Raw genomic sequence first — 27,706 nt, 5'->3', positions numbered from 1 at the left:
TAGGCAAAGCTACAAAAAGTTTGGCTCCCATCCCCTGAGACTCTCTGGGCCAGGGCGGGACTAAGGCCATTGAGGCTTGAACTCCAGCCATTCTATCTTGCAATACACAACGCTATGTGGCAGGCACCCTAATGGTCCCAGCTGCCCGACTCAGCAACCACCCTACTTCCCAGCCTCCTCAGTTCTCCATCAAACTGCCCCTCCGCCAAACTTCTCTCATCCCCTCTGGGGGAACCACTTCTTCTACCTGCCCCCCAATCACAGGGCCCCTCCAAGTTAGCGCCAGTTCAGCACTTCGCACTAATACCTGCAGTGAAAGGTCTCCTCCCAGCGGACTCCCAGCACCTCCCGGCACACGTAGCAGAATGCTTCATTCCTGCGTGCACGGAGCAGGGTGTGGTGTGGGCCTGGACCACAGGCTAGGTCTTTAACCATAGCAAGCACCTGTGCCAGAGAGACTGGCTAGAGCACGCACATGCCACTGCTGCAGGAAGAGGGAGTGCGCCCAAGCTGCCGTGGGACATACAGCACTTTGTGAGGCCCGGCCTTGTTAATGTATGATGCGTACAGTGGTCCAAGTGTTGCCATCCAGGGATCGATAACACGGGGCACCCTCCAGAACACTGCTATTTATGATTCAACCCTGACCTACCCCACCTTGACCTAGAGGAGCCCTTAAAGACCTTTCAATCCAGCAGGGCCTGGGTGGCTCAGTTGGTTCAGCATCTGCCTTCGGCTCAGGTCATGATCTCAGGGTCCTGGGATCGAGCCCCACATTGGGCTCCTTCTCAGTGGGAAGCCTGCTTCTCCCTCTCCCTCTGCTTGCCGCTCCCCTGCTTGTAGTCTCTCTCTCTCAAATAAATAAATAAAATCTTAAAACAAAACAACCTTTCAGTCCAGTACAGTGTTTGCTATCTCGGGTGCATACTACAATCACCAGGGAGGTTGGGGAAATGTGATGCAAAGCCTGGGCTCAGGGACTCTCAGTTAAATGCTCTGGGGTGGGGCCTCCTATCCAAAGTTCATCACATGCAGCCAGAATTGGTCAAAGGCCGTGAGTGATACCCAGCTCCATTCCATTACTTAATTTCTCTGAGCCTGTTTTCTCATCTGTGAAATGTGGACAACAGGACCTAATGACAAGGTTGTTGCAAGGCTTAAATAATTACATTTTCTATTTTCTGTAAATTATGTGAGATAACAGGGGTAAGGCCCCTGGTACAGTGTCTGGCACAAAGCCAGAATAATAAAGCGCTCAGTGAGCTCAGACATGACTATTATCATCTAGACCAAACCCTTCAACTTGTGGATGAGAAAACAAAGATCCCAAAAGGTGATGCCACTTGCCTCTGCCCCACATCTCATAGCTATGCACGGCCGTCAAGTCTGTGCAGTTTAAATACTGAGCTCTCGGGAAAGGCCAGTGCCATGCCAAGGGTAAGGATTTCAAGCTGGACAAAACCTTAGGCTAGAACCTAATCACCCTGCCCCTAAAGCACTCAGTAGGATGGATCCTAAGATTTCATTCTGTTTGAAACTGGGGAGAGAAGCGCAGATATTTGTTGAAAGTAACAAATGGAAGTGACTAAAGCCCTTTGCTACCGTCAGTTCCTCAGATGTCAGGAAAAGTGACAGCTGTTCTTTGACATTTGAAAATGGATTATAAAGGGTATGCCTGGGTGGCTCAGTTGGTTAAGTGTCTGCCTTCGGCTCAGGTCATGATCCCAGGACCTGCATGGGCGGGGGGTGGGGGGGGGTGGGAAGAAGTGTCCTTGCTCAGCAGGGAGTCAGCTTCTCCCCTCTGCCTGCTGCTCCCCTGCTTGTGCTTGTGTGCACGCACTCTCTCTCTCTCTGAAAAATAAATAAAATCTTCAAAAAAAAAAAAAAAAAAGAAAAGAGAAATGGATTAAAAGAGCTCATCCCACCAACTTGCCTGCCATTTTTCACTTTGTAGAAGATAGAATGGGCACAGGGACAAATTGCAGGTATACCAACAGTAAAATCAGGAGAGGAAAGGAGGGTGACAAAGGGCCTCGTTGGGTAGTTTTGCCTTGAGGTGCCAAATGTTTAGCCCGTCAACTTCTACTCTGATGTGAAGAGACATTATCAATCTAATCATTTCCCACATGAGCAGACAAGTATCCTAGACAACTTCAAAAGTTTTACCTGATACTAAACAGCCTGGCCACCCCCTGTCCCAGAATGCAAAATTGTTATAGGCACAGGAGTTATCAGAGGGACTGTTCATCGTAGTCTCATGGAATCTGCTACACCCAAGCCCATTCACGACCTTTAGAGGCCCTCGGTGCCACAGGATTATGGGAATCATATTCAAAATTAAAACAGTACTAATCTCTTAAGTACATATAAATAAAGACCAACAAAGTTCTGATTTCCGTCTAGGGCTACTAGAGTAATAAAAAGTTTAAACCGCTATAAACCAATTCTACCACCTCTCTTCCTGCCCAACGTGCTCGGTTTCATCTGGTTTTTTAGTTTCCCCTGCTTTGCTTGTCCCTGGTCTATCTGGTTAACCCAACACTGCCCGGCCCCTCCTCTTTGCCTGACCCTTCAGGCAGGGGCCACTTTGTTTCTGCAACCAACACGTAAGCCTGTTTCTGTCTATAACCGATACGGAGCGATGCAGCCAAAAGCCAGACTACACATCGAGGGGAGAAAGCACACTCCACGCTACCAAAGCAGCGCCTATATCCCAGGTACTTTTCTCCAGCCCTTTACATATTTTAATTTTATCCTTACAAACTCCTGCAATGTCACCAATAGGTGGCTGAGCCAACATTCACAGGCAGGTATGATTCCACCGTGAGTCAGAATGGCTCAGCCTGCATGGACAACGTGGCCAGCACACCAGGCTAGCCAGTCTCGGGGATGAAATGAGACGGTCCCAGCAGGAAATCTGTGAAAAACCAATAGAAAGCTCCTCTGGGAACCCTTCCATGGCCCTGAGAGCCTTACGGGCAGCTTTGAGCGTGGCAGGGCTCCTTCCAGCTCCTGAGCTCGGTGTGATCCCCGGAGGTGCTGTGTTCAGGTCCATCGTTCGCGTCAAAGTCATCCTCCATGGGCCCATCAAGGAAGTCCTCGCGGTCACTCTCCTCTACCTCAGCGTTGATGTCAAACACCTGCTCGTTTTTCTTGAACTTGTCTACCAGGGCAGAGACAGACTGGAGAGGACAAACAGAGGGTCCTCTAGTTCTCCCCGTCCCCACAGCCACCCCAGTCACCGCGGGGGTAACAGCCTGCCTGGATGTGCCTTCTCAGCCTGAAGTTCCAGGTTCCGGCCTCTCCTCCCACCTCCCCCTCCCCAGAGTCAAGGTTCTCACGAGGAAGTTTATATTGTGCAGCACAGGATGAGGCTGTGTTGTCGTTAGGGACATTTCATAGAACATGAAACAGGAATCTGCATCCATTAACTACATGTTTAGAGAAAACAGTTTTCCATGGAGACCATTTATTCTGGAAGTGATAGTAAGTAGGCTAAAGGGGGCCATGCTAAAAATAGACAGAGGAAAGCTTTACACATGACAGTTTCTCAGGAAACTCTGTGCCAAGGGACTCAACCTCGAAGAGCAGGAAATTCCTTGAGCCTGACAGCAGCCTGAGACCAAAGGCCTGGCGCTAACCGTGTTCAAGGGGATAGCCGATAAAAAAAAAAAATGTGCACCCAGGAATGACAGGGCTGCCTCACCCTCCATTCCTACCCCCCAGGTTTTAGTCCCTACAGAAGTGCCAAGGGAAATATTTTCTGTACTCCTGGCTAAATAAAAACGATGCCACGGTTTGGGTTCTCACTGGGCAGAACTTGTCTTGGGCCATCTCACTGAAACCACGAGCAGTTGGACAAATGCCCAGAGCCCTCAGAAGTCAAGAAGTTGAACTCACCTCATTATGTGTCTCACTGTCCCATTTGGTAAACTGGAACCCGGCCAGGGAAGGGCAGATCTGGCCGCCCTCCACACACTGCTGCATGGGCGCTGGAGACGACAAGAGACGGCAGAAGAGTGTGGATGGAGCACACTCCCCCCACTCAGAGTGACCAGGACAGCATGGTGCAGAAGACAAGCTCAGTCACCCCCTGTTCTGTGGCAGAGGCTGGCTGGTGCCCAAGCGCCAGGTCCCAGACTTCTGTCCAGGCAGAGGGTAGTGCTTGGACAACACACCCACACTGGAGGTAGGCTCCACACTGGCACTCCAAGAATTGGTAAAACAATAGGGCAGAAGCCTGAAGCAGAGACATTTGACCCTGAAATGGACTCTGTGCCCTATGCTGGAGTTGGGAAATCAAAAACCTTTCCTTAAAGTGTCCTGACCACACAACCAATCACACAATGTTACTTATTTTAGTTCTAAACCAGCAACCTCACAGAATTAAAAGTCCCAGTTGAGAGCATAAACTTGGAGAAGAGACTGTTAGCACAAATACGTGTACTCAGAAAACTTTAGACAAGAATGGAAAGGAGGAAAGCAGGCCCTGTAACATCTGCGTAGTCCTAGAAGAGGAGCGTCAATTTCATGCATCACACAAAAAGGACGCACACAAGCGTAGCTACTGTATTCCGGCACCTGGCCTTCCTGCCACCCACACTGGTCACAACATTCTTGACAATCCCCCCAGAGAGGTGTGGAGGCAGGATGGGAGGGGGAATAAAACCCTTGCCAGGCCAGTAAGAGGGGCTGACAAAAGGACAGGTCCAGGGGCACCTGGGTGGCTCAGCTGGTTAAGCATCTGCCTTAGGCTCAGGTCATGATCCCAGGGTCCTGGGATTGAGTCCTGCATCGGGCTCCCTGCTCAGCGGGGAGTCAAATTCTCCCTCTGCCTGCTGCTCCCCCTGCTTGTACTCACGTGCACTCTATCTCTGATTGACTGATAAATGAATGAATGAATGAATGAATGAATGAAAGAAAGAAAGAAAGAAAGAAAGAAAGAAAGAAAGGAAGGACAGGTCCATTCTCAGACCACCAAGGTGGAGTCTGAAAATAACTCACAATGCCCTCTTGTCCTCAGGACGCCCTAGATTGGAAACAAATAAGAACAAGGCCTCCCTGGCTCAACAAAAGCCTATGAAAGCCCGTTTCCCCAGACCAAACTCGGACACTCCCGGCTGGCCCCGGACCCTAATACCTGACTGTGAGAGCTGGCTGCTAACAGGGGTGCGTGAGGGATGTGGACCATCTGGACCAAAAGCAAAGGCGAGCGTTAGCTACCACTGTCAGACTCTGTGCTGCAGAGAGGGGGAGAAGTCCGCTTCTCCCAAAAGGACGCCCAGCGTGGCACTGCAGAGGAACTGAAATGCTCCGGTGAAGCGCATGATGCGTACCTTTTAAATCCGTCATTTCCACCCAACCTAAATCTGGCAGCTCCAGGGGCTCTTCCGTGGACAGAGTCTGGACATCGGTAGGAAACAGCAGCTCGCTTCTATAGTCATGGCAGTGGAGGGTAGAGAGGAACACCCCTGTTGTGCTGCACTCATCGAAGGAGGCCGCCGTCTTCTGAAACATGGGATCGATCTGAGCATAAAAACAGAGAGAACCAACAAATTACGGGATGCAGCCAAAGCAAACAAAATCTCAAGTCACTGGACCCTGCTCATCCGCAGCTCTGTGTGCCGGACTGAAATAGCTCTGTAGGTGATCGAAGTAGGGGGAGGGCTTTCTAATTGATCAATAAAATCCCATCCTAGCAGAGACCAACTGAAAAGGAAGCTTGTGTGTGGTCAAGTATTCAAGTACACAGTAAATGGGAACAATCTGTGTCAATCTCTTTATAACCCACACGGACAGGACTCTTCTGCTGGTCTCTTTCCACAAGTCACTGTTTTTAAATGGCTATCCTAGTAGAATGCTATCACCACAAATTCTGTGGACTTAAAAAGCCTGTGTGATGGATTTGTTCACAAGATCCCATTATTACTCTGGGCAGAAATATTTTCACAGATTTGGAGAACACAACCAAGAGACTGAGGGGAAAGATAGGCAGAGTCAGCAGATCTAGATGGATGGGTAAAAGATGGGAGAGGTTGTAAGAGGGCCCCAAGGCTGGGGTAAGGAGCAGCAGTGGCACAGCCAGGTGACAGCAATCCCAGACGCAGACCAGGGGACAGTGCACGAGAACGAGGATGGAGCAAGACACAGGCACGTGTGGCAAGAGGGTAAAAGCCACCTGACTCTACTGGTGGCCCTGTGACAGGAAACACGTTGGGTATTGGGTTCACAGGTCTCCTTTATGTCTCAGGACATAGCTACTGTGGAGAGAAGAGGCCTAAGGGAGGAAGACAGATGTGGCTCTCTGGCTCATTCCTGGCCCCCTCAGCTCTGAACCTGATCTCTCCAGAACTGAGATTCTCCTGTTGCCTTCCCAATAAGCCTGTCTCAGCATCCTTCCAGCCCCAGAGTATCACATACATCACCCCCACGTTCTCCGTCTCCTTACCCCTCAGGCAGTCTGTTACACAGCCTGATGGGTCTTCCTCCCAGCACATCTCTACCATCTACCCCTTCCTTTTTCATCCCTGTTGCCACCAATACAACCCACTCCTGAGTTAACCCTCGCCTCTGGTCGCTCCCATTTCCTATCCTAAAAATACTAGTGTTGTTACTCCCATTCCCTTCCTCAAAGGCCAACCAGAACACTGGCTTCCTACCTGGAGCCCCACACCCTGAGAGGTCCTGGGTGGGTAGTTAGTGAAAACTCAGCATTTCAAAGAGTCAACATGGAAACTGTAAACACTAAAATAAAGCTGAAAACACTAAGATAATTTTCCTCACTTTTCTCTAGAATTACATCATGCAATGTGAGAACAATGGTTCTTTCAGAGAAATTAGATCTGATTGACATTTTTGAGCTCTTTGATGGGAAATGAATTATTGGTGACTGCATAGTTTAGGTAGATGAAACTTTTGTCTTTTTTTTTTTTTTTTTTTTAAGTAATCGCTACACCCAGCGTGGGGCTTGAACTCATGACCCCAAGATCGAGTGCCGCATGCGCTACAGACTGAGCCAGACAAGCACCCCGGGCAGGTGAACCTTTTCAAACAAGGGTCCACAGCAAGGAAGAGAAACAGTGAAAGGAGACCTTGGTAGACCACAGCTGCATGGTAAAGCCTTTTGAGTAAATCCTGGGCTCTCGCCAAACTTGTACACTGTCCAGCTCCTTAAAGAACCAGAACTTTCCTGTTTCGAGGCCTTTGCTTGTGCGTCTGCCTAGAATCACCTTCCTGGCAAGGTCCATGTGACAAATACCTACCTCTCCTTTAAGGCTCAGTTGAAATTTCACCTCTTCCATAAACTCTGACCTCCACCCACTCTGACTTCCTATAGTATGTGCCTTGAACTTCCCTGCATTGTATCCATTTGTGCTCTCATGGTATAAAGAACTGGAGCATAATCAGGTTGGAATCTCCTATGACAGCAAACATTCTGCACACAGAGAGCTGTGTCCAAAACACATCAGCTCATACGCATAGAGAACTCATAACAGTTCTCACCTGGTCTCGACACACCCACGGAACATTTGCTTTCTCATCTCCACACCATCTCCAAGAGAATGAGTGTTCAAGAAACAGTTGAAACTTCCAACTCGAGGTTTCTGACAATCCCTTGCTCTTGTTTATCTTCCGAACTGGGCTTTGGGCTATTACAAGTTTATGGCAGATTACAGAGCAAAAAAGCTTCCTAGGATTGGGGTCCTCGGTGTTTCTTCAAGACTAGTGGTTTCATTTGGCGTAACTGTGGCTGACCACCACAGGCTGAGAGGGAGCAGCGCTGCCTGCCCTCTCGTTTTCTCTTTAGAACAAAGGGAAAGGCTCGTTAGTATAAGCCTCCTCAAGCTCTCCAGAACTGGGTCTATCTGGTCGGAAAAAAGAGGACCGGAAACAGAATTTCCAACCATATTGTTGAACTGACATTTCACTACAGAACCAGAAGCAGACGCAAGAATGACAGTGAAATTACTACTCAGATTATCTAAAAAGGGGGAACGACATGGAGAGTTGGGGAGAGGAAGAGAAGGTAGGAGAGAATTATGTGGCTCCCCTTCGGATGTAGACAACATTACCATGGATAAAGCACTTTGCCAGGAACAGATTCACTGCCACAAAACCCGTATGTGGATGGGACTAGTGCTAACCTGTTTCTACAGTTTAAAGAAATGAAATTCAGAAACTTTTCCCAGGGCCACACAGCTAAGATAGCAGAACCAGCATCTGAACTTGACACCCGCTGCCTCCAAATCTGGTACTACCCAAGGTCAATGCTGACATATAGATAAATACAACGCCCTCCCCACAAAGTGCCTGCCACCCTTGTTTCCCTTCTCTCCTCTTCGGCCTTGGCCTCAGAGCTTCCACCTTCCTCAGGCCCGTCCATGCCCATCCACAAGGCAAAGTCCTCACAAGGACTTTGGAGCCACTAGGCAAGCCCAGAGCACAACACCTCATCACTCAGAGTGAACCCGGCAAGTCTCCTCACTCCTAGCCCCCTGTGTGCTCTCTCTCTACCAGCTACCATATGCCATGAGGCCACCAGGACTAATCTCATCATTGCCCTTTATTTAGTTTATTTATTAGTCACACATGGAAGACCCAGAACTCCCCCAGGATTCCACATTTCCCAAGTTCTAAAACCTATACAGCTCTGACATTCCCTCCTTGGCCCCCATCTCCTTCTAACAATGGATATTTCCCCCCAGGACCCTCTAGAAATTCCCTATATTCCCCACTTCTTTCTTGAAGGTTCTCTCCACCTACCAGCTCTAACTCATTCATTTTGTTTGTTTTAAAGATTTTATTTATTTGTCAGAGGGTGTGCACACAAGCAGGGGGAGCAGCTCCCCTTGAGCAAGGAGCCCGATGCAGGACTCGATCCCAGAACCCTGGGATCATGACCTGGGATCATGACCCAAAGGCAGACATTTAACTGACTGAGCCACTCAGGTGTCCCTAACTCATTCATTTTAAATTGGGGACAATATCATTCTCAAGGGGGTGAAAACTGGTTCTTGGGGGGAGGGTGAAAAAAATCTTAGAAATTACAGTAACTTGTGGTTCTCTAAGCCTCAACCCTACCTGATAAAATCTTATTCCATAATCATTCATTTCAAGGTTAGGGGGTAGGAAGAAAACATCTAAAAGGGCCCTGAAGGGGGAAGAAAATGACAAAAGGCTGAGGAGCACTGCTCTAATGGAACCCTGCCTGCCCAAGGACACTGCTTCCCCTCAGGCCTCGCCAGGGCGGCTGCTTCCTCTCCTGCAGCCCTCCGACCGCTGGCCTAGATGTGGGGAAGGTGAGTTCCTCGTTCTTCATCACTGTGTCCACACTATTCTCCTTCCCAGTCCTAACCCTCTGCTTTGAACATAATAAGGTCAGACCTCACCAGCTTCTGCCCATTTGTGTTTCGATCACCCCCCAATCCCCTGGTCTTCCCCCTCCTTAGAAGATTTTAATATTAGCTCTTGGCTCATTACTATTCTCCAACTCTACTGCTGTCATAGTTTTTGGCGGTTTCAATATCCATATATTGATCCGTCCAACACTCTGGCTTCTCAGTTCCTTGATATCCTCACCTTCAACGGCTTGAGCTTCATCCCGAAAACCCCAGAACTTCAAGAGATCCCAGCATGAATGCCACCCTAGGACTTCAAGAGATCTCTTGCCTGTTCTCTGACTTGAATCAGAACAATGACTAGAGCCTCTCCATATGCTCAACTCCAAGTGCCCCTGGCAACCACCTCCTATCTGTCCAGCCAACACCTTCTTGTCTCCAACACCAAGAAGTCTTTGACCCAACATGCCCTACAATCCACTGCTCATATGCCTTTCTGCTGTCTCTCACTCCCCTCTTTTCCTGGCCAAAGTTCCACAGAAAGAAATACGTGGAAGCTCCCACATGTGCACACTCACATCCCATCCCCCACCAGCCATGGGTGTTCCTCAGCCAAGCTCTGTCGGTGCTGTCCATTCCCTTCCCTTCTCATGTGCTCCAGGACTCCACTCAAGCAACTCTCCTCTCTTCTCCACCAGACTGTTGCCATCAAGTAAACATGCTGTTAATCCTCCTTGTGCGTCTGCCTAGAATCACCTTCCTGGCAAGGTCCATGTGACAAATACCTACCTTTCCTTTAAGGCTCAGTTGAAATTTCACCTCTTCCATAAACTCTGACCTCCACCCACTCTGACTTCCTATAGTATGTGCCTTGAACTTCCTTGCATTGTATCCATTTGTGCTCTCATGGTATAAAGAACTGGAGCATAATCAGGTTGGAATCTCCTATGACAGCAAACAAAAACAAAAACAAAAAGAAACAAAAAACAAGAAAACCCTCTAGACTTTACTTCCCCCCTCCGTTTTCCACCCATTACTGTTCAGCAAAACTCTTCAAAAGACCAGCCTACGCTGCCTTCATTCCTCTCTTACCATATGATTGCTGCCATTATTATGAAAAATGTCAAGCTTACAAAAGTGCTGAAATAGTAATAAGAACCTCTGTGTAACTTTTACCTAGATTCCCCATTGGGTAACATTTTGCATATCAGCTTTCCCTCTCCTCCCCCAGCCCCGAACCTTTTTGAAAGTGGACATGCTGACACTTTACCTCTCTGCCAGTTTTAAGCTATTGCCTCTCAGCCCCCAACCTACCTTCTTTTTTTTTTTCCCTTTGTTCTTTTTTTTTTTTTTTAATGATTTTTTATTATATTATGTTAGTCACCATACGGTATATCCCCGGTTTCCGATGTAAGGCTCGATGATTCATTAGTTGTGTATAACACCCAGTGCACCATGCAATACGTGCCCTCCTTACTACCCATCACCGGTCTATCCCATTCCCCCACCCCCCTCCCCTCTGAAGTCCTCAGTTTGTTTCTCATAGTCCATAGTCTCTCATGTTTCATTCCCCCTTCTGATTACCACCCCTTTCTTTATCCCTTTCTTCCCCTACCGATCATCCTAGTTCTTATGTTCCATAGATGAGAGAAATCATATGATAGTTGTCTTTCTCTGCTTGACTTATTTCACTTAGCATTATCTCCTCCAGTGCTGTCCATCCCAACCTACCTTCTATCACCGCTCTGTGATGCTGGCTCTGGGACTACATTTGGGCTTTGCCAGCAGCTCCCTGGTGGCCTCCACCAATAGGGGGCACTAGAGGGAGACTGCAAGGCTAGAAGGGGACTTGCTTCTTTCTGTAGCCTTCCTGTTGCTGTCACCCAACAGGGCTTCTTCAACCCAGATGCAGCAGGTCCTACCCTACCTGTAGCACTAGCTGAGTTCAATTTGCACTTTTTTTCACACTGACAGAACCAGCCTTATCGTGTGCCCCTCACAGACACCAGCACCAACCAGCATGCCCTCCTCAGAGGTCTGGGTCCTGGGCTCACGAGCCCCTCTTCCAAACGGAGGGACACTAGTGAAAGCCAAGCAGCACCCCTTTCCTGGAGTTCTGAGTTTCAGCTCCATAGGCCCTTCTCCAAGCTGACCAGTGGCCCCAGGCTGCCATTTTGGCATGGCTGATCACCCTCTCCTCCCTGACACTTTCTCATTTGGGTGCCACACTCTCCTGGTTTTCCTCCTACCTACTGGATGTTTCTTCTTTAGCTCTCTGAACTCTTAAGATTGGGGTATCCCAGGGTTCCGTCCTTTCCACATACACTCATTCCCTTGATCGATTCCAGGCTCTTGACCTTAGCTGCCATTTACAAATGTTGTGGAGGTAGGAGAAAGGAGTAATCTAGTTCACTGTTGGTGGGACAGCAGGCTGGTACAACCTGTTTTTGAGGGCAATGGAAATTCCATGACTCAGAATGTTCTTATAGATACACTCTCAGAAGAGCACAAAGATAATAATATGTATAAGAACATTCACTGAGATACTGTTTTTAACAGCAACGTTTTTATTTATTTATTTTTAAAGATTTTATTTATTTATTTGACAGAGATAGAGACAGCCAGCGAGAGAGGGAACACAAGCAGGGGGAGTGGGAGAGGAAGAAGCAGGCTCCCAGCGGAAAAGCCTGATGTGGGGCTCGATCCCATAACGCCGGGATCACGCCCTGAGCCGAAGGCAGACGCTTAACCGCTGTGCCACCCAGGCGCCCCAACAGCAACGTTTTTAAAAAGCTTGTACCAACACTGTTGCTTTAAATTAATCATGCTAAAGATAAATGAGGCCTCTGGTTTCCTTTAAGTAGAAATTCCTTAGGATTTGCCAGATCATAAGGCTGCTTAGAGCACGGACTCTGGAACCAGGCCACTTAGCTTCAAATCCTAACTTCCTTACAACCTGCATCATTTGGGGCAAGTCACTTAACAGCCCTGTACTTCGATAACCTCCTCAGAAAATATAACAAGGATGTGGTGAGGATTAAGTGAGGTCACATGGCTCACAGACTTAGGGCAGCACAGGGCGCCCAGTAAATGCACAGAAAATGTTAGCTATCATTATCTCTGCTGCATGTTCCTGGAAAGAAAATGAATGGTTTAATCGATCAGAGTCCTTGGTAATGTGCCATCTCTTTCTACTCAATCATCCTGAAATATTGTGGAAAAGCAGGGACTTACACCCTTGAATCTTAATGTGACGCTAAGGGAAGATAATGCAGATGTCACTTACAGATTTGACTCCCTTGAGGCCCAAGCAGGCACATACCAGTAAGGCAGGCGTGGCCCTGCCAAGTTTCAGCCGCTGAGGCTCTGAATTAGTCAGAGACCACACTGCACACACTTCTCACCTCACACTTCCGATCTGCTTCGGAGACATTGAGGTTGTTTACATTCTGCTCGATGGTTTTGTAGGAGTGCTTCTTCTTTGGCTTTTGAGCCTTTTTGGTTGTTCCTGTTTCAGTAGCACTTCCATCTGAAAGAAGAAATAAGACTAGGTACTGCAAGGATGGCTTTGGGGCATGTAACAGTTAAACTCATATTAACTCATGTTCTTCAAAACTCTAAAGAGCGATCACAACTGAAATGTGCCATTCTCTCAAAGCAACAGGCACATCTCATCTGCAGCTTCAGGAGAAACCTGAAGCATGTGGCTTCTAATACAAGTCAATTTCTAAAGCGCCCCCAAATCAGAACCTCCCTGCTTGATGTTTACTCAGTCTTGCCTAAATAAGATCTAAAAGGTCGTTCTCTTTTTCGGAGAAAAACAACTCTAGGGTTTAAGGATCTTCTCATAAACGATTCAGAAAACGTTCATGTCTTCAATCGAATGAAATTATTTCTTTCGACTTCATTCCAGTATGCTACCCAAATAACTACCTGCTATGCCCTTAAAACCCCTTGAATCCAGATCCCAAACCATGTACCTGCATCCTGGCTCTCTACTTCTTCCGGGGAGGGTGCGTCTTTGCCCAGCCCCCCAAGGACTCTGTAGACATCAGCATGGACTGCATCCACGCGCACTGCATAGATCTTCGTGCTGGCATCCAGAGTGCCAGCAGCCACCTAGTCCAACAAACAGAGCTATACTCACTGGATGCATAAAAAGGAACTGCTAAACAAGCGAAACACAGCAAGCTTCATAAAATATTGACTTGCTCTTAAGAAAAAAAATGACAAAGATTCTCCTAAGACTGATAGGGAACAAACAAAATAGAGCAGAAAGATATCTACTCTGTACTTCATCAGTTTAGAAAAGAAAGAAAAGAAGCTAATAAACTGTCTCACACAAGGAAGGTGCTCATGTATTTGCAGAATTCAACGACAGTGCTATGCTCAATATTAGAAATAACTGTCATTAATGCATATGCAAGAGAAGGTGAACAGCCTTCTTACTTTAAAGTTGGTCGGTTCGGTGTCTTTCTGTTTAAGAATCTCTGACATGAAATCAATCAAGTGCAAGCCAAAAGCATTCTTGGTCGTGATTTTCTGCAAACAGAAAAGTGCGGGAAGGTTTGTTATTGACAGCCTAGGCTCACGTAAATAATGCTACTCTAATAGAGGAAGCTACGTTTTTACATAGTAACAGCCCACATCTCACCACACATATCAATTCCCATAAACACTTGGTCACACGGCCTAATCCATACACGTACCTCCTCATTCTCAAGACCTGGAGAGTGGCAGCACACTTCCTGAGTCTTTACCATGTGTAGACCCTGTTATGAGCACTACACACAAAGGGACTCAGTCACCCTCAGAACAACTCTATGAGGCAGGGACTATTCATGTTCTCATTTTACAGAGGAGGGCCCCGCAGCAGAGTGCTTAGGTGACTTGCCAAGGCTATAGAGCTTAGGAATGGCAGAGACTGGATTCCAACACAGGCTGGGTCCAGAACTCACATTATTAAACCCTAAGCAATGCTGCCTCTCTAGATACACTGCGGGTGGCAGGCAACCTGCCAGAAAGAGCGCCAAGGGCCCCTAAAACACAGGAAAAGCATATTGACACACATCAGCGTTGAGAAGAGTCGCTGCAGAAGGAAAGCACGCGATCACCATCAATTGCGCATTCTCCAGAGAATCAAGAAGGCTAGGCTTCCCTCGTGATCAAGTTGCAAAATCTTCACTGATAAGCAGCAGATACTCACATTTTCAGTGGACAGTTTGATACAGGTGGAGTAATGTTCTGTAATCTGTGTGTTTGTAAACTTAGGAATCGTGGCTGAAGTGTCAATATTCCTAAATGAAAACCAAAAACAAAACACTCTGTCAAGGATCCACGACACTCTAACTTTTCAAAATCCAGACCCAGAACCCATGAGGTCCTGTGGAGATGCTGGGCGCATGGAACCCACGTCGGGGCGGCCATCCCACGGAGGCAGCCCAGGACGCACGCACCTGCTGGATGGGGAGGCTAGCAGGTGAGGCGAGTCAGCGCTGAACTGCAGGTCTAGGACTCGCGAGCGCCGCCGCTGCAGCCGCTCCTTTTCATCGTCATTCTGGGGAAAGTCTTCCAGGACGGGGGTGCCAGGAGTATTGAGAGGGGCCTTCCGGGGCAGGGACATGGAGAATACCCGTTCTGAAGGCGAGGAGACGCTGTGGGGGTGCCCACGGATTTCTGAAGAAAAGCAATTGATTATGGCTGACAGTGATGGAACGAACAGAACCCTTGCTCAGGAAACCTGCCACAGAATATGTCCTATGTCTAAAGCAGGGCTTGGGGCCTGTCATAGGGTGGAAGTTCACTGCACGTTTCCCACCAAGATCTTTGCCAAATCTAATCCTCCTCTATAGCTTAAGTTTCTTTGTCGGGTGATGGGTTTCTGACGCTTCCTTGCCAAATTAATGAGGTGTGCAATGAAGTCAAATTAGAGAAGGACTGAGAAGCAATCATTGGATTTAACAACCTAGAGGTTATTGGTGACCTTGAAAACAGCAGTTTTCCTAGAGTAGCAATGGCAGGAGAAAGTCAAATGGGCGTAGATTCCAGGGAAGAGAGGAGAAGAGAAATTGGAGACAGCAAATGGAGACAAGGTTTTCAAGGGCTTATGGAAAAGGAAGGACAAAATCGGGAGGGAAGATGTTGAAAGGCAAGTGAGGTTGAGAAATTAATTTTAAGATGGGAAAAACCCCAGCTTGGTAGAAAGAATGAAGCAAAGGGATTGTATTAATTTCCTATTGCCCTTATAATAAATTACCACAAATGTAGTGGTTTAAACCAACACAGATGTATTCTCTTGCAGTCCTAGAGTCAGTCTAAAATCGACGTGTCAGCAGGGCTGTGTTCTTTTTGAAGGCTTTAGGAAAGAATCTCTTTCCCTACCTTTTTAAACTTCTAGATGCTGCCTGCTTTCTTCCCATTACTCCAACCTCTTGCCTTTTTTTTTTTTTTTTTGAGATTTTATTTATTTGAGAGAGAAAGCAAGAATAGGGCAAGAGGCAGAGAGAGAGGGAGAAGCAGACTCCCCATTGAGCAGGAACCCCAATGGGTTCGATCCCAGGACCCCAGGATCATGACCTGAGCTGAAGGCGGATGCTTAATGGACTGAACCACCCAGGCCCCCCCAACCTCTTGCTTCTGTCATCACATTGCCTCCTCTGACTCTGAACCTCCTGCATCCCTCTTATGAGGGCCACTGTGATTGCACTGGGCCAATCCAGATAATTCAGGATAGTCTCCCCAGCTCAAGATCCTTAACTTAATCATATCTGTAAAGTCCCTTTCACCATGTAAGATACCATGTTCACAGGTTCCAGACATATTTGGCAAGGAAGGGGCATTATTCACAGAGATCATGCAGAAGGGGAGACGTTGCTGAACAACACACTCAAGCAGGTAAAGAGGCTGCCTTTCCTGAGATCACTGAAAGCCCACCCACAGCAATAGGAAGGAAGACAACACAGACACAGATGTAAGTAGGGGAGCAGGTACAATGGTGCGTTTGGGGATGTTCCTTTCAGTTTGCTTTTCTTAGTAAAATAAGAAGCACATAAAAATAAAAAACTCAGTAGCTAAGGGTGAGGGCCAGGGAGGAAGTACTGGAGATTTCAGGAGAGAAAGGAAGGTACGGCAAGTCATCTAGAAAAAGGTGAGTGGATGAACGAGGGCATAAGCATGACTGCTGGGCAGCTTCAGGGCTCCCTTGAGAACACTGAGTGAGGAGGGACTAGGGCAGGGTAGGCAGAGTTGGAATTAATCAGGGTGGTGATTTTGTCAAGAAAGTATAAACAGGCTAGGAGAGGGCAAGGGGTTATGAGTGTATGAAAGGGAGTGATTATAGTGATTGACCATGGAATGTAAGCTACGTAAGGAGAGGAACAAGGACATGAGAGATATGAGGGACAGGGAAAAGCAAAGAATATATATCTGTTGGGTCAAAAGACTATTGGGAGTTACTGGAGTCAGGGAACAAGAAGGAGTGAGTTGGAAAGATAGGAGTGGTACTGAGAAGTGGGGTGCTTTAAATTGAGATGATAGAATGGTGCAGCTATTGATAATGACAAGGTCTAGGGTGTGACTATGGTTGTGAGTGGCTACTGCCTATTTTGGTAGTGCAAGAAACAAGATCACTGGAAGAGAGATGAAGGAACTGAGAGACTGGGGGGGAAGTTTCCAGATCTAAGAATCAAAAGGCTTGGCTTCAAACCCCAGGTTCATCACTTACTAGCTATCCAGCTTTTTTTTTTTTTTTTTTTTTTCCTAAAGTAAATGCTATGCCCAATATGGGGCTTAAACTCATGATTCTGAGTTCAAGAGTCGCCTGCTCTATAGACGGAGCCAGCCAGGCACCCCATTAGCTGGAGAAATTTTAAGCAAGTAAATGCTCTAAGCATCTGCTTCTTCATCCTCCAAATGGGAATAAGAGTGTCTCAGCTGGTTCTGAGTTGGTGATATAAAAAAAAAAACCCACAATGTAACACATATTTTATAGGAACATATTAAAAATAAAGGGATAATAGGGGCACCTGGGTGGCTCAGCTGGTTAAGTGTCTGACTTTGGCTCAGGTCATGATCTTGGGGGTCCTGGGATCAAGCCTGAGTTGGTCTCCATGCTCAGAAGGGAGTCTACTTGCCCCTCTCCCCCTCCCCCCCGGGTTGTGCTCACTCACACTCTCTAATAAGTAAATAAAATCTTAAAAAAAAATAAAGTGATACAAAATAAACACTAAGTGGTTGCCCATATAAGGGGAAGGGAACAGAAGTGGTGTATAGGGATAAAAGGGAATAAAAAAATACAAGGAGAAGAACTTCATGTGTTTCCCTGATAGCTTCCCATAAGCTCAAGAGTATGGTTAACATATCCCTCAGCTGAGGTCAAAACAAAAGAAAAAGAAAGAAATGGAAAGGAAGGAGGCAACAGACATTTTTAGAGGCTGAATCAAGAGGACTTGTTACTATCTGGGTGAGAGCACTTCAAGAGAAGGAGGGGAGTTGGACCTTGAGAGGAGACTTTAACAGAAATAGGAAGCACTGAAGGAGGAACTTGTCTAAGAGGGAAAATCAAGAGGGAATCAGAGGCATGCTTCAACTCTTGGAATATTCCTTCTCTGAGTTCTCTCATTAAATGGTTACTGAGCTCAAAGACACTTTCTACATCTACCTTCTTCCCTCCCATTCATTTTTCAACCCCCTAAGGTCTGGCTACCAACCCCACCACTTTATGAAAACTATCTTGCCACAATCACCTACAACCTCCATGTTGCCAAACCCCCTGGCCACTTTTCAGGCCTCATCTCTCTTGGGATTCAGCAGCATCTGAAACAGATGACAGCCCCTTCAAGTGCTTCTTGAAACACTCCTGGCTTCAATGACACCACTCTCTTCTGAGAGTTTTCAAGCTCTCTCTTCTCTGTCTAGCTTCTAAATGTTGGTCCTGTCTTCTCTACAGGGTCTTCCTAGGGTTCTCACCTGTTCCCATAGTTTTCTGACCTATACAATGATGATGATCAAATTTGTGTCTGAGTCTGTGGGCCACTTCCCTGAGCCGTATCACCCTCTGAGTGTCAAACTCTTATCCAAGTGTTTACTGACCTCTTCACTTGTCTCTTGCATAAGTCATTTACCATGACCAAAATATAACTAAATTTACAAACCTTTTACCAAGACCAAAGCCCTGCCTACCTCAGCAGCCTCACTCACTGTTCAGTCACGACGTTCTAGTTCTAGCCCAAGCCAGGCTCTTTCCTGCTTGCCTTCTTTTTCACTTACTCCTTCTGCCTAGAACACGTTCCCCTCTAATATCTTCCTTGAATCCTCAACCTCCCCTCACTCTGCTGTTCTCAGTCACGGCACTCAACCTCACCTGTAATTGTTTCGTTTGTTTACGGTCTCCCCAACTAGAATACAAGCTCCAAGTGATGCCTGGGTGGCTCAGTCGGTTAAGCGTCTGCCTTCGGCTCAGGTCATGATCCCAGAGTCGAGTCCCACATCGGGCTCCTTGCTCAGTGGGGAGCCTGCTTCTCCCTCTCCTTCCCGCTCATGCTCTATCTCTCTCTCAAATAAATAAGTAAAATCTTTTTAAAAAATAGAATACAAGCTCCAAAAGGCTGGGATCTTATCTGTTTTGTTCTTTACTGTATCTCTGCACCTGACAGTGGGTTTGGCCCAAAGGGAGCGCTCAATGCTTGTTGAATGAATGTAAAAATCAGCGCACGCGTGTTAAGCATTCAGCAGTAGCCACAACGCTTTCACGGCCCTGAACTAAGCCGCATCCCAGGAAAACCACCTTTCAAAGGTGAGACATCCCACACGGCGCAGAAGCCCACGGGAAAGGAACTGAGGAGTGGGGATCGCCCCAACCGCGCTCCCGACGCCGACCCAAGCCGCGTCCTGATTGGCGGGGCACACCCCTCCGCGTTCTCCGCCTCCCGCCTCTTCCTCCCGGCGCCTGCCTCCCGCCTGGCCCGTGGAGCGCAAGGCCAACAATTAGGCCGAGAATATCCGTACCCCCCGCTCAGGTTCGCCCGCAGACCCTGCCCGCTCGGAGCACCGCTTCACGCCGACCCCTTCCCGCGGCGCCCCCCACCCACCCCGCCTCACCTGGGCAGGGAGGTCCCATTTTGCTCTCCCTCTCCGGAGCTGGTTTTAAATCGCCCGCCGAGAAGCCTTAGCTCCGTAACGGCCGCGGTGACGTCCGCCGTGGGCGGGGCCAGAAGCGCGCCTGCGCAGGCCGCCCCAGTCTTCCCCAGTCTTCCGCTGGTAAAGGGGCGTCCGGAGCTGTGCAGGAGTGTGTCCTGTGGAATCGCTGGCTTCCCGCTCTGCTCCTGTGGGTGGACTGTAGAAGGTCCATGGACTACCGTCACCCGCCTCCTTTCGAGCGTTAGACGTGGAACTCGGCGCTAGGGACCCAACGTGGAGCAGGACGGGAGAGGGCTCCGCTTTCACGCAATTTACTCTGTAATGGGAGGGAGGGCAGATTTCTAGGAAACGAGGTTAATTTTCCATAGCGACCTGTTCTGTAAGGGCAGCAAAACACTAAGGAGGTAGATGGAGTGTGGGACGGAGGTGAGAAAGCCAACAACACGATGAAGGTTCCAGGCAGGCGAAGGACAGATGCAAAATGTTTTATGTACATTTTAAAATAAAGGCCATCGTTTTTATTCAGATTCTTGTGAAAAGCTTCCTGGATCTACCCCCCCCGCAACACCTCACCCCCGCGTACCCCACCACATCAAAAAAAAGTTTAGGTGAGAAGTGAGATGGACGTAACTTGCCGTCTCTCCCTTCATTCTGCTTCATCTGATCCTAAGAATTTTTTTTAATTTTATTTATTTGAGGGGCGCCTGGGTGGCGCAGTCGTTCCGTCTGCCTTCAGTTCAGGGCGTGATCCCAGCGTTCTGGGATCAAGCCCCACATCAGGCTCCTTCCTAGGAGCCTACTTCTTCCTCTCCCACTCCCCCTGCTTGTGTTCCCTCTCTCGCTGGCTGTCTCTGTCAAATAAATAAATAAAGTCTTAAAAAAAATTTATTTGAGAGAGAGAAAGGGAAGGGAGAGCACAAAGGGAGAGTGAGAGGGAGAAGCAGACTCCCGCTGAGCAGGGAGCCCAACGCAGGCCTCGATCCCAGGAGCCCTGGATCATAACCCAAGCTGAAGGGAGACACTCAACTGAGCTACCGAGCCGCCGCCCCCCCCCAAGAGTTGTATTATGGAAGGAGAGGCCCCGGGCAATTCCCCCCAAATATCCCTAGAACGCCCTATTACTTCCTATAACACACATCAGGCGTTTTATGCAGTGTTTTCCCTGAAGGGTGCTATTGCCATTCAGGGTGAAACAATTTTTGACATGTGGGGCTCTTGTTAGGACACTGTCCACTAAACGCCATCAGTGCTTCTTAGTCATTTTGGCAACCAAAAAGTACTACCCTTTGTTGAAAACCACCTTTCAAGCCTATTTGCTTTTGCACAAACTTGTTCTCCCAGTGACCACCATCAAATCTTTAGTGTATGGCAGCGTGGAATAGAAAAAAGAAGCAGGTTTACAGCGTTTTTTGTCTTAGTGAATGATTCTACCACCCACCCAGGAACCCAAATCAGCACCCAGGAGCCATCCACGCACAACCTATTGAGCTCTTTTCGCTTCCTAAAAATCTCAACCCTGTGTCTCTTTTTCCCCCATATTACCTTCTTGCGGGTCTGCAGCAGCCCTACACCTGCTCTGACCCCTTTCTCATTGGGCCCTTGTGTGGTGGTTGCTAAGTACCAATCTGACCTGTTCCTTCCCAAAGTCTCAAACCATTCAAAAGTTCCATTGCTCTGGGAACTTCTAAAGTGATCTAGAAGGCCCTATGGGGGGCCCTCTTTGGCCTCATCTTGCACCTTGCCTCCCCTTGCTCCCTGCCCTCCAGTCACTTGGGCCTTCTTTCAGACTCGCTCTCATCATGCCCTCTCCCTCCACAAGGCCTCTGCACATCCTCTCCTCATCTTCACTGGGTTGGCTCCTGTCATGTTTCAGCTCACATCACTTCCTCAGGGAGACCTTCCCAGATACACTCACATGTCCCTACTGGAGGTTTTAGTGGAACTTGCCACCTTTGAAATTTTATATCCACTGGGATGACTATTGCATGTCTATCTCCTCCACAGATCGCCAACTCCATGAGCATGAAGCCATGTTTTGCTTGCCATTGTTTTCCCAGGGCCTGGTGCTAGCCCTGGACACAGCAAGTGCTTAAATATGTATTGAATGAGTGAAGTTGGAAGACAAGTTTAAATCCTGGGTTGGGCGTCTGAACCTCTCTGGGCCTCATTTTCTTCTCCATTTATAAAACAGTCATGACGATACCCCTTCACTGGGCTTTATGAAGAATTGGGTAACATATTAAACTCTTGTGGGCACATAGGCTCAGTGTACGCTGGGGTCCCTGTTATCTCACTCGTCTTCTCTGTGCTGAGTGCATTTGAGGAGTGGGAACAGGTTGTGATCCAGAAGCAGTGTGGGTTGGGAGGGTGGTAGATGGCACTGAATCAGGAACCTCTGAAGAACTGGCTTGGAACCCCCGGCCGAGGAAGACTGCTGGGTGACCCATTCGGTGAGGCTTGAGGCTGTTCCATGGTTATAATGGGGCCTCCGGAGCTGAGGGCTTAGGGCTCCCTGTACTGGGACAAAGCCAGCTCCACCCCTTGCAGGCGGCTCATTCACCACCCGCTCTGAATGCTGTCTTTGTTTTTTGGGGGGTTAGTTCTGCGTAGGGTGCCAAAAAATCGAATGATTTATCAGTGGTATCAGTGGTATGCAGAACTCAATTCCTCTGTCTGTACAAAACTAAAGTAGTGGGTCCCTCCCCCACTCCTTGTCTGCCAGAAAAGCAGTGCTGGAGCCATTCCCCTTCCCCATTTCACTCCTCACCAGGATTCTACTTCCCCAAAATGAATGGCAAACAGCTTTAGTTTAGGCGAGGAGCAATACTGTTATCAGTTGGCTACCTGAACACACTTTTGGCTTCAAATTTTCCCTGACCTTCCAGCCTGCAGCTGGCTTATATCATAATGTAGTTCATGATATGAACCACGGAGCCACTGGGGCCCAACAGGCATGTAGTTCAAATGGCTTTACATTCATTTTGGCCTCTGAGCAAATGCCTTTAATTTTTGTATGTGATACGAAATTCCTGACCTAAAGACTGGGCTACGGACCAACAATTTCTGTCTTCTAGAATTTCTAAACGACATACCGCCCTTTATCTTAAAATTAATATAGTGCTTTTCGCTTTTCAAAGCGTGTTAACCCCTACATCCTGACATTCCCAAGACCACGCTGGAAGGTTGCTAGGACAGGTACTTTCTTCCAGGCTCTGCCTTTTACTAGCTACGTGACCTTGGGGGAAGTTGTGTACCGTTTCTGTGCCTCGGCTTCCTCATAGGAAAAAGGGAAGGGAAAAAGCACCTACTTCATGAAGTTATGGTGCGAGGATTAAATGAGTTACCAGATGTGAACCATTTAGGACCACTGGCAATGCTCGGTGAACGCTAAGTATTCCCATTACTATAACTGCTGTTATATCCTGGGTGCCGGCCAGGAATTGTTTTAGAAGAAAGCTCAGCTTCCTAAATTATCCAGGGAAGTTTCCCCTTTCATTGTAAGAGTATTCCCAGAGCACAACAGCTCTGTTCTTTCCATTACTACTTGTTTTTTCTATACTCTTTCTTACACGCTCGGCCCCACCCAAGCTTCGCTGACTATTCCTTTGTAGTCTTCTGCCCTCTCCTGTTTTCTTACCTCTTACTAGACTTGAAACCACAGAGTGCTAGAACATGATACTGCCTTTCAACCTGACAGATTTATGCCTTCTACAGCTTATGCATGGTTTTTTTTTTTTTTTAGCACTAAGATCTTTTAAATTGGCTGGTATTTTGGTTTGGGCACCATGAGAATGAATAACTTGGATGTTCCTTGACATTCTGAATTATTCTTTCCTGGCTCCTGGCCATGCCACTGGGAAACCTCAGGGCAGACTGGTTCAGGGTGCATTGAGAAATACCAGGATGTACTGGATGAAGCTATCAGGGTAACATGAACATCTTGGGGACAGGCACGTGAGAATGCTGATCTTCTGTGGGTATTATTCCATCGATTCCATGTCAGGCATCGGCAGCCAGACACACAAAATGGCGTCCTTTATTGATTTGGAACTAAAACACCAGCAAATTATTTTCTAAACAGAAAGAATATAGATGTTTATAAAACATCAAGATCCCACCAGCATGGAACTAACCATCACTGCATCTTAACTTGAAAGCAGTACCTGGCCGATATCAGCAGACAACATGGGAACACAACCGTGACTGTGCGGTGGGAGTCTCAGATATTGACCGGCATCAACTCCTGGGACATAAATTTGTAATTTATTGTTGCTGTGGGGAGGGTGTGGATACAACCAAAGCCCACAAGAGCAGCATCTAAACCCCCCTGCGACTGAGTTAAATGTGGGGCCAGGTTCTCCTCCCCAGATCTTCCTGGCATGCAGGGCAGGAACAGCATTGTTATTTCCAAAACAACCACACCCACAACGATAGTCACTTCTCTTAAACCTCCTCATCAGGATGCCCAGGACTTTGAAAGAAGGAAAAAATCCACCAATCCTATCTCCAGAATCACAACTCTGTTCGAGCTGGACTGCTCCACAGTCCCTTCCTGTCCGACCCTGGCAACGGGCCTGGATTGTAATGACCCCACTTTGTAAAACCGCAAACATAGTTCAAAAAATCCCTTTGTCATCTTTGTGAAAAGAGAATACAAAGGCATTAACAGACTGAGAAAAAGCACAGCTACACATGGTGGCTAAACCTTTTCATTTGACAAACAAGCAGCTCCCTTTAGAAACAGTAACTGTTCATCTCAGAAACCACCACCCCCCACCCCAAAAGGTTGTCCTCATTAAGGGTTTTACAACGTTGCTTCCAGGCATGAGAAGCTCATTAGACGCTATTTCATTAATTTTAGTAAATACATTATCTCAATTATGAAACAGATCACCATTGACTTAATATTTGTTTGTGAATCAATGCTAATGAACTGTTTGGGTAGTATTGGAGTTTTCTCTCAGGTGCACAGAAACAGCTATATTATATTCTGTTTCATATATTATACGAAAATAGGGCTAAATTGAGAAAATAGAAAATAAACATCTCGGGTAGATCTTCAAACAGAGGTGGTCTGAAAAATTAGATCCTAACGTACGAGAAGTTACCTTCACAGTATTTAGGATAAAATGGAGTGCTCTCAGCTTGGATGTGAATTAAGCTAACAATTCAACAAGGAAACCAGTTTACAAGGAATGTGCTGAGAGTCATTCACAAAAAGAAATAAGCTGGAATGGAGGTATTCCCTGGTTCTCTTTCACTTCCAGTGTTGATACAAAACAGGCCCCACCTGGTCTCAACTCTAGCTGCGAGATCCTCCCATAACATCCGTTTCCCTGGGCCCTCTTTGGGTCATGCTAAAAATCAGGAGATGAAAACCTCAGAAGACACACCCTAGATTAGGGCCTACACATTGGACCCAATCCTGTTGAGCATTTCAGGTGCTCCTTGGAGTGTCTAATCTATCATAGCCCCCCACCGGCAAGGTGAAGGTCACCCATACCACTGATGTGTCCTAAAAATAAACTCTTTGGCAGCCTGAGGAATCAGAAATACCTTCTCCCCTTTTTTAATGGCCTTTACATTAATGTGCCCCAGCCAATGGGGCACAGGGCAGAGTTTTCACTTGGGTCAGAAGGTTGTGGAATTCTTCCACTGCCTGCGAGTGTGCCATGGGGTTTAGCACCAGGTGTTGGAAGAGATTGACAGGCTCAGCATTCCGAAATGTCTTAGGGATCGGGATGGTCAGGGGCAGGAAGGTGTTACCAATGAGGAAATGATGGAGGGACCTCTGCTGGAGGCCGCGGCCCAAGAACCAGAGGATGTCCTGGAGGCGCTGGGAGAGCATGCTGTGCTGCCAGTCTGTCAGAGGCAGCCGCAGCAACAGGTGCATGAGGGCTGTTTTGAAGTGGTAAGAGGTGAGGATGGGACGGGATGCCCCCTGGGGTAAGCTCTGAAGGTCCCGGAGACTCAGGATGATCTGGAGGCACTTGAGGTGACAGGTGTTCTCTGGAGCAAAACGCCCTACCAGCTTCAGGAACAAGTGTTCACAGGCTGCAAAGGACTCGGGCCAGTCCACACTGGTGAGCTGTTCCTGGTCAGGAGCCTGACTCACCAGATAGACCAAGGTGTCTTCCCGTTGCACCCCCAGGACCAAGCGGATTGAGAGAAAGCGGCCCGAGCGGTAGTCCAGCCTGAGCTTGCAGGAAGTGGTAGATGGTGGGAGGCTGAGCTTAAAGTCATACTTGTGGGCCACAAGGGCCCAGGCATTGCCCACCATGTTCCGGAACCACTGTACTGTCTTGCACACATCCAGGTAGGAGCCAGTGCAGAGCGCCACCTTGATGGAGCTGCTACACTTGCTCGGGACGGCCAAGTGATCCCTGTGGTGGTGCACCAGGCACAGCACGTCCCCCAGAAGCTTCTCACGCTTGCACACGCATTCCGACTCCACCAGCACACAGCCACAGCGGCGGCCGAGGGCCGGGTCCCTCATCTCCAGCACAAACATAGTGCCCTGCGGGGGAACAACAGGCACCAGAATATCAAACTTCTGGGTCTCGTGGAGGGTTCCCCACTTCTCAAAGGCAGCCCCGATGCCCAGGCAGTCCTCCAGCTGCGGGTGAGCCTCCCGGCGGCTGAGCACCCGACAGGCCTCAATGAGGTCATCCACGAAGCTCTCCACGAACTCACAGGTGCAGGGCAGATCACGGGTGACATTCTGGACGTAGTGTTTGTAAAAGGATTCCAGGGCCTCCCGCGAGGGGAAGTCGGTAAGCCAGTTGTAGGAGGTGACGGGCACAACGCGGACTTCCTCCTCCTCCTCATCGCTGCTGGAATCAAAGGCTGGCTCATGCTGCATGTTCTGTCGCAGGAGCTCAAAGATGAGGAAAAGGCAAAAGAGGCCAGCATTCCACAGGTTTCCCAGCATCCAGCTCAGTGGCCCCTCCTGGCCATCAGCCTGGAACGGCCACCCCATGTCTTTCTTCCCTAGCACTAACTGATCACTGGATGTGTCTCCTCTCCAGAAGTTCTCTGCCTTCTGCTTCTGCTCAGCTGCTCGCTTTCTCTCTTCAAACTCTATCTCCAACTGGCGCATCTCCTCGCTCATCCGCTTCTCTAGCTGCCGGCTTCTGGCTAGTGTGTCCAGGTCCATCCGGTCACTGACCATCAGGGGGTGGTGAACAACATACATCACTGCCAGGAACACAAGGCTTATCACAGCCATGGAGGCCTCTGCATCTGGAGAAGTAGGAGGGTGGGAGTCAGTGGTGATCTTCGGGATTCATCTGTTCTCCAGCACAGAGCCCCCAGAGCCCTGGAACCCCAAATCCTGGAAGTTAACTGCTCAGGAGAGACAGAAACCTCACGGGGCTGGGGCTGGACAGAGCAAGGGTCTGCCCAGAAGGTGGTTTGGGAGAAAGGGTGTCAGCAGGATGTGCCACTCGGTCTTTCTGCTTTCCTTCCACATGGTGTGGCTGGTATTCAGGCTTCCAGAGTATGGACATAGCACTGTTTTCATTCCTGTGTAGGAGGGGGAGGGGGACCCTTGTGGTAGGGTGGCCTCACCCGACTCATCAGTCCCCCGTGGGCACCAGGTGTGCCCTGCTGATCCCAGAGGCTCCCTTCTACCGGCAGAAAGCACTGATCTGCCTGGGCGACACCTCTCCTCTTGCCAGGCAGCCAGCCCCAAGCCCCAGCTATAGCAGCCCACTTCCTCTGTGACTTCACAGTCCTCATTCTGCTCACCCTGTGTCATCAGACCACTCTGCCTCTCCTCCCTCGTGCCCAGTGGGGCAACTCCCAGCGGGCGCCAGGGAGGCACAGTGCCACCAGCCTGCTCCGCTGCTTCCCGCTGTGCTCTCTGAGGTCCTAAGGCGGCGGCTGGATGCCCCGTCGATGGGCCAGGCGCATAGGCAGGCACGGCTCCACATCTCAGCCCAGGAAAGTGCTCGAAGAACCAGGTGCCCAAAGCCACTTGACAGCCGAAGTAGTCGGATCATCTGCCTCCCCACCCACCACGAGGCCGGAAGCTTCTCGCATTCACCCCACAAGCTACTGGGCTTACCAAGATTATGAAGGACTATGCCGCGTGGACGCTGAAGCCAGGTGGGGGGGCTCTCCTCTCTTTGGAACTTGGCCTTGCTTAGTCTCACTGCCCGCTCCAGGAGCCCTGTTAAAATTTACAAGGTACCTAGCGGCTGTGGCTTAAAGCAGGGTGCCCCCCCCCC

At 48.6% G+C, this 27,706-nt stretch overlaps 2 protein-coding genes across 5 annotated transcripts in view; both read right to left on the bottom strand.

Annotated features, from left to right (window-relative positions):
* NCAPH (non-SMC condensin I complex subunit H) overlaps window positions 1-19,926 on the bottom strand; it is a 33,980-nt gene extending 14,054 nt beyond the window's left edge. The window contains exons 1-9 of one of the 2 annotated variants that reach the window (XM_008700183.2): window positions 19,437-19,926; window positions 14,795-15,014; window positions 14,545-14,635; window positions 13,788-13,880; window positions 13,319-13,457; window positions 12,743-12,867; window positions 5,337-5,526; window positions 3,901-3,992; window positions 2,977-3,182 (exon numbers count right to left, since the gene is read on the bottom strand). In XM_008700183.2, the coding sequence (XP_008698405.1) occupies window positions 2,977-3,182; window positions 3,901-3,992; window positions 5,337-5,526; window positions 12,743-12,867; window positions 13,319-13,457; window positions 13,788-13,880; window positions 14,545-14,635; window positions 14,795-15,014; window positions 19,437-19,455 (1,175 nt within the window). In that variant the 5' untranslated portion in view covers window positions 19,456-19,926. The remainder of the gene's footprint in view (window positions 1-2,976; window positions 3,183-3,900; window positions 3,993-5,336; window positions 5,527-12,742; window positions 12,868-13,318; window positions 13,458-13,787; window positions 13,881-14,544; window positions 14,636-14,794; window positions 15,015-19,436) is intronic. The other variant, XM_008700182.2, reaches the window with a different exon arrangement.
* Window positions 19,927-23,719: 3,793 nt separating this feature from the next.
* The window catches only part of ITPRIPL1 (ITPRIP like 1), a 4,367-nt gene continuing 380 nt past the window's right edge, over window positions 23,720-27,706 (bottom strand). Inside the window, exons 2-3 of one of the 3 annotated variants that reach the window (XM_040623159.1) lie at window positions 27,544-27,648; window positions 23,720-26,999 (exon numbers count right to left, since the gene is read on the bottom strand). In XM_040623159.1, the coding sequence (XP_040479093.1) occupies window positions 25,060-26,703 (1,644 nt within the window). In that variant the 5' untranslated portion in view covers window positions 26,704-26,999; window positions 27,544-27,648 and the 3' untranslated portion in view covers window positions 23,720-25,059. The remainder of the gene's footprint in view (window positions 27,000-27,543; window positions 27,649-27,706) is intronic. The other 2 variants (XM_040623157.1, XM_040623160.1) reach the window with 2 other exon arrangements.

This window comes from Ursus maritimus, unplaced genomic scaffold (genome assembly GCF_017311325.1).
Source record: "Ursus maritimus isolate PB19 unplaced genomic scaffold, ASM1731132v1 scaffold_6, whole genome shotgun sequence".
NCBI lineage: Eukaryota > Metazoa > Chordata > Mammalia > Carnivora > Ursidae > Ursus > Ursus maritimus.
The sequence above is the reverse complement of the archived record's forward strand: the minus strand, read 5'-3'. Positions and strand labels throughout refer to the sequence as shown.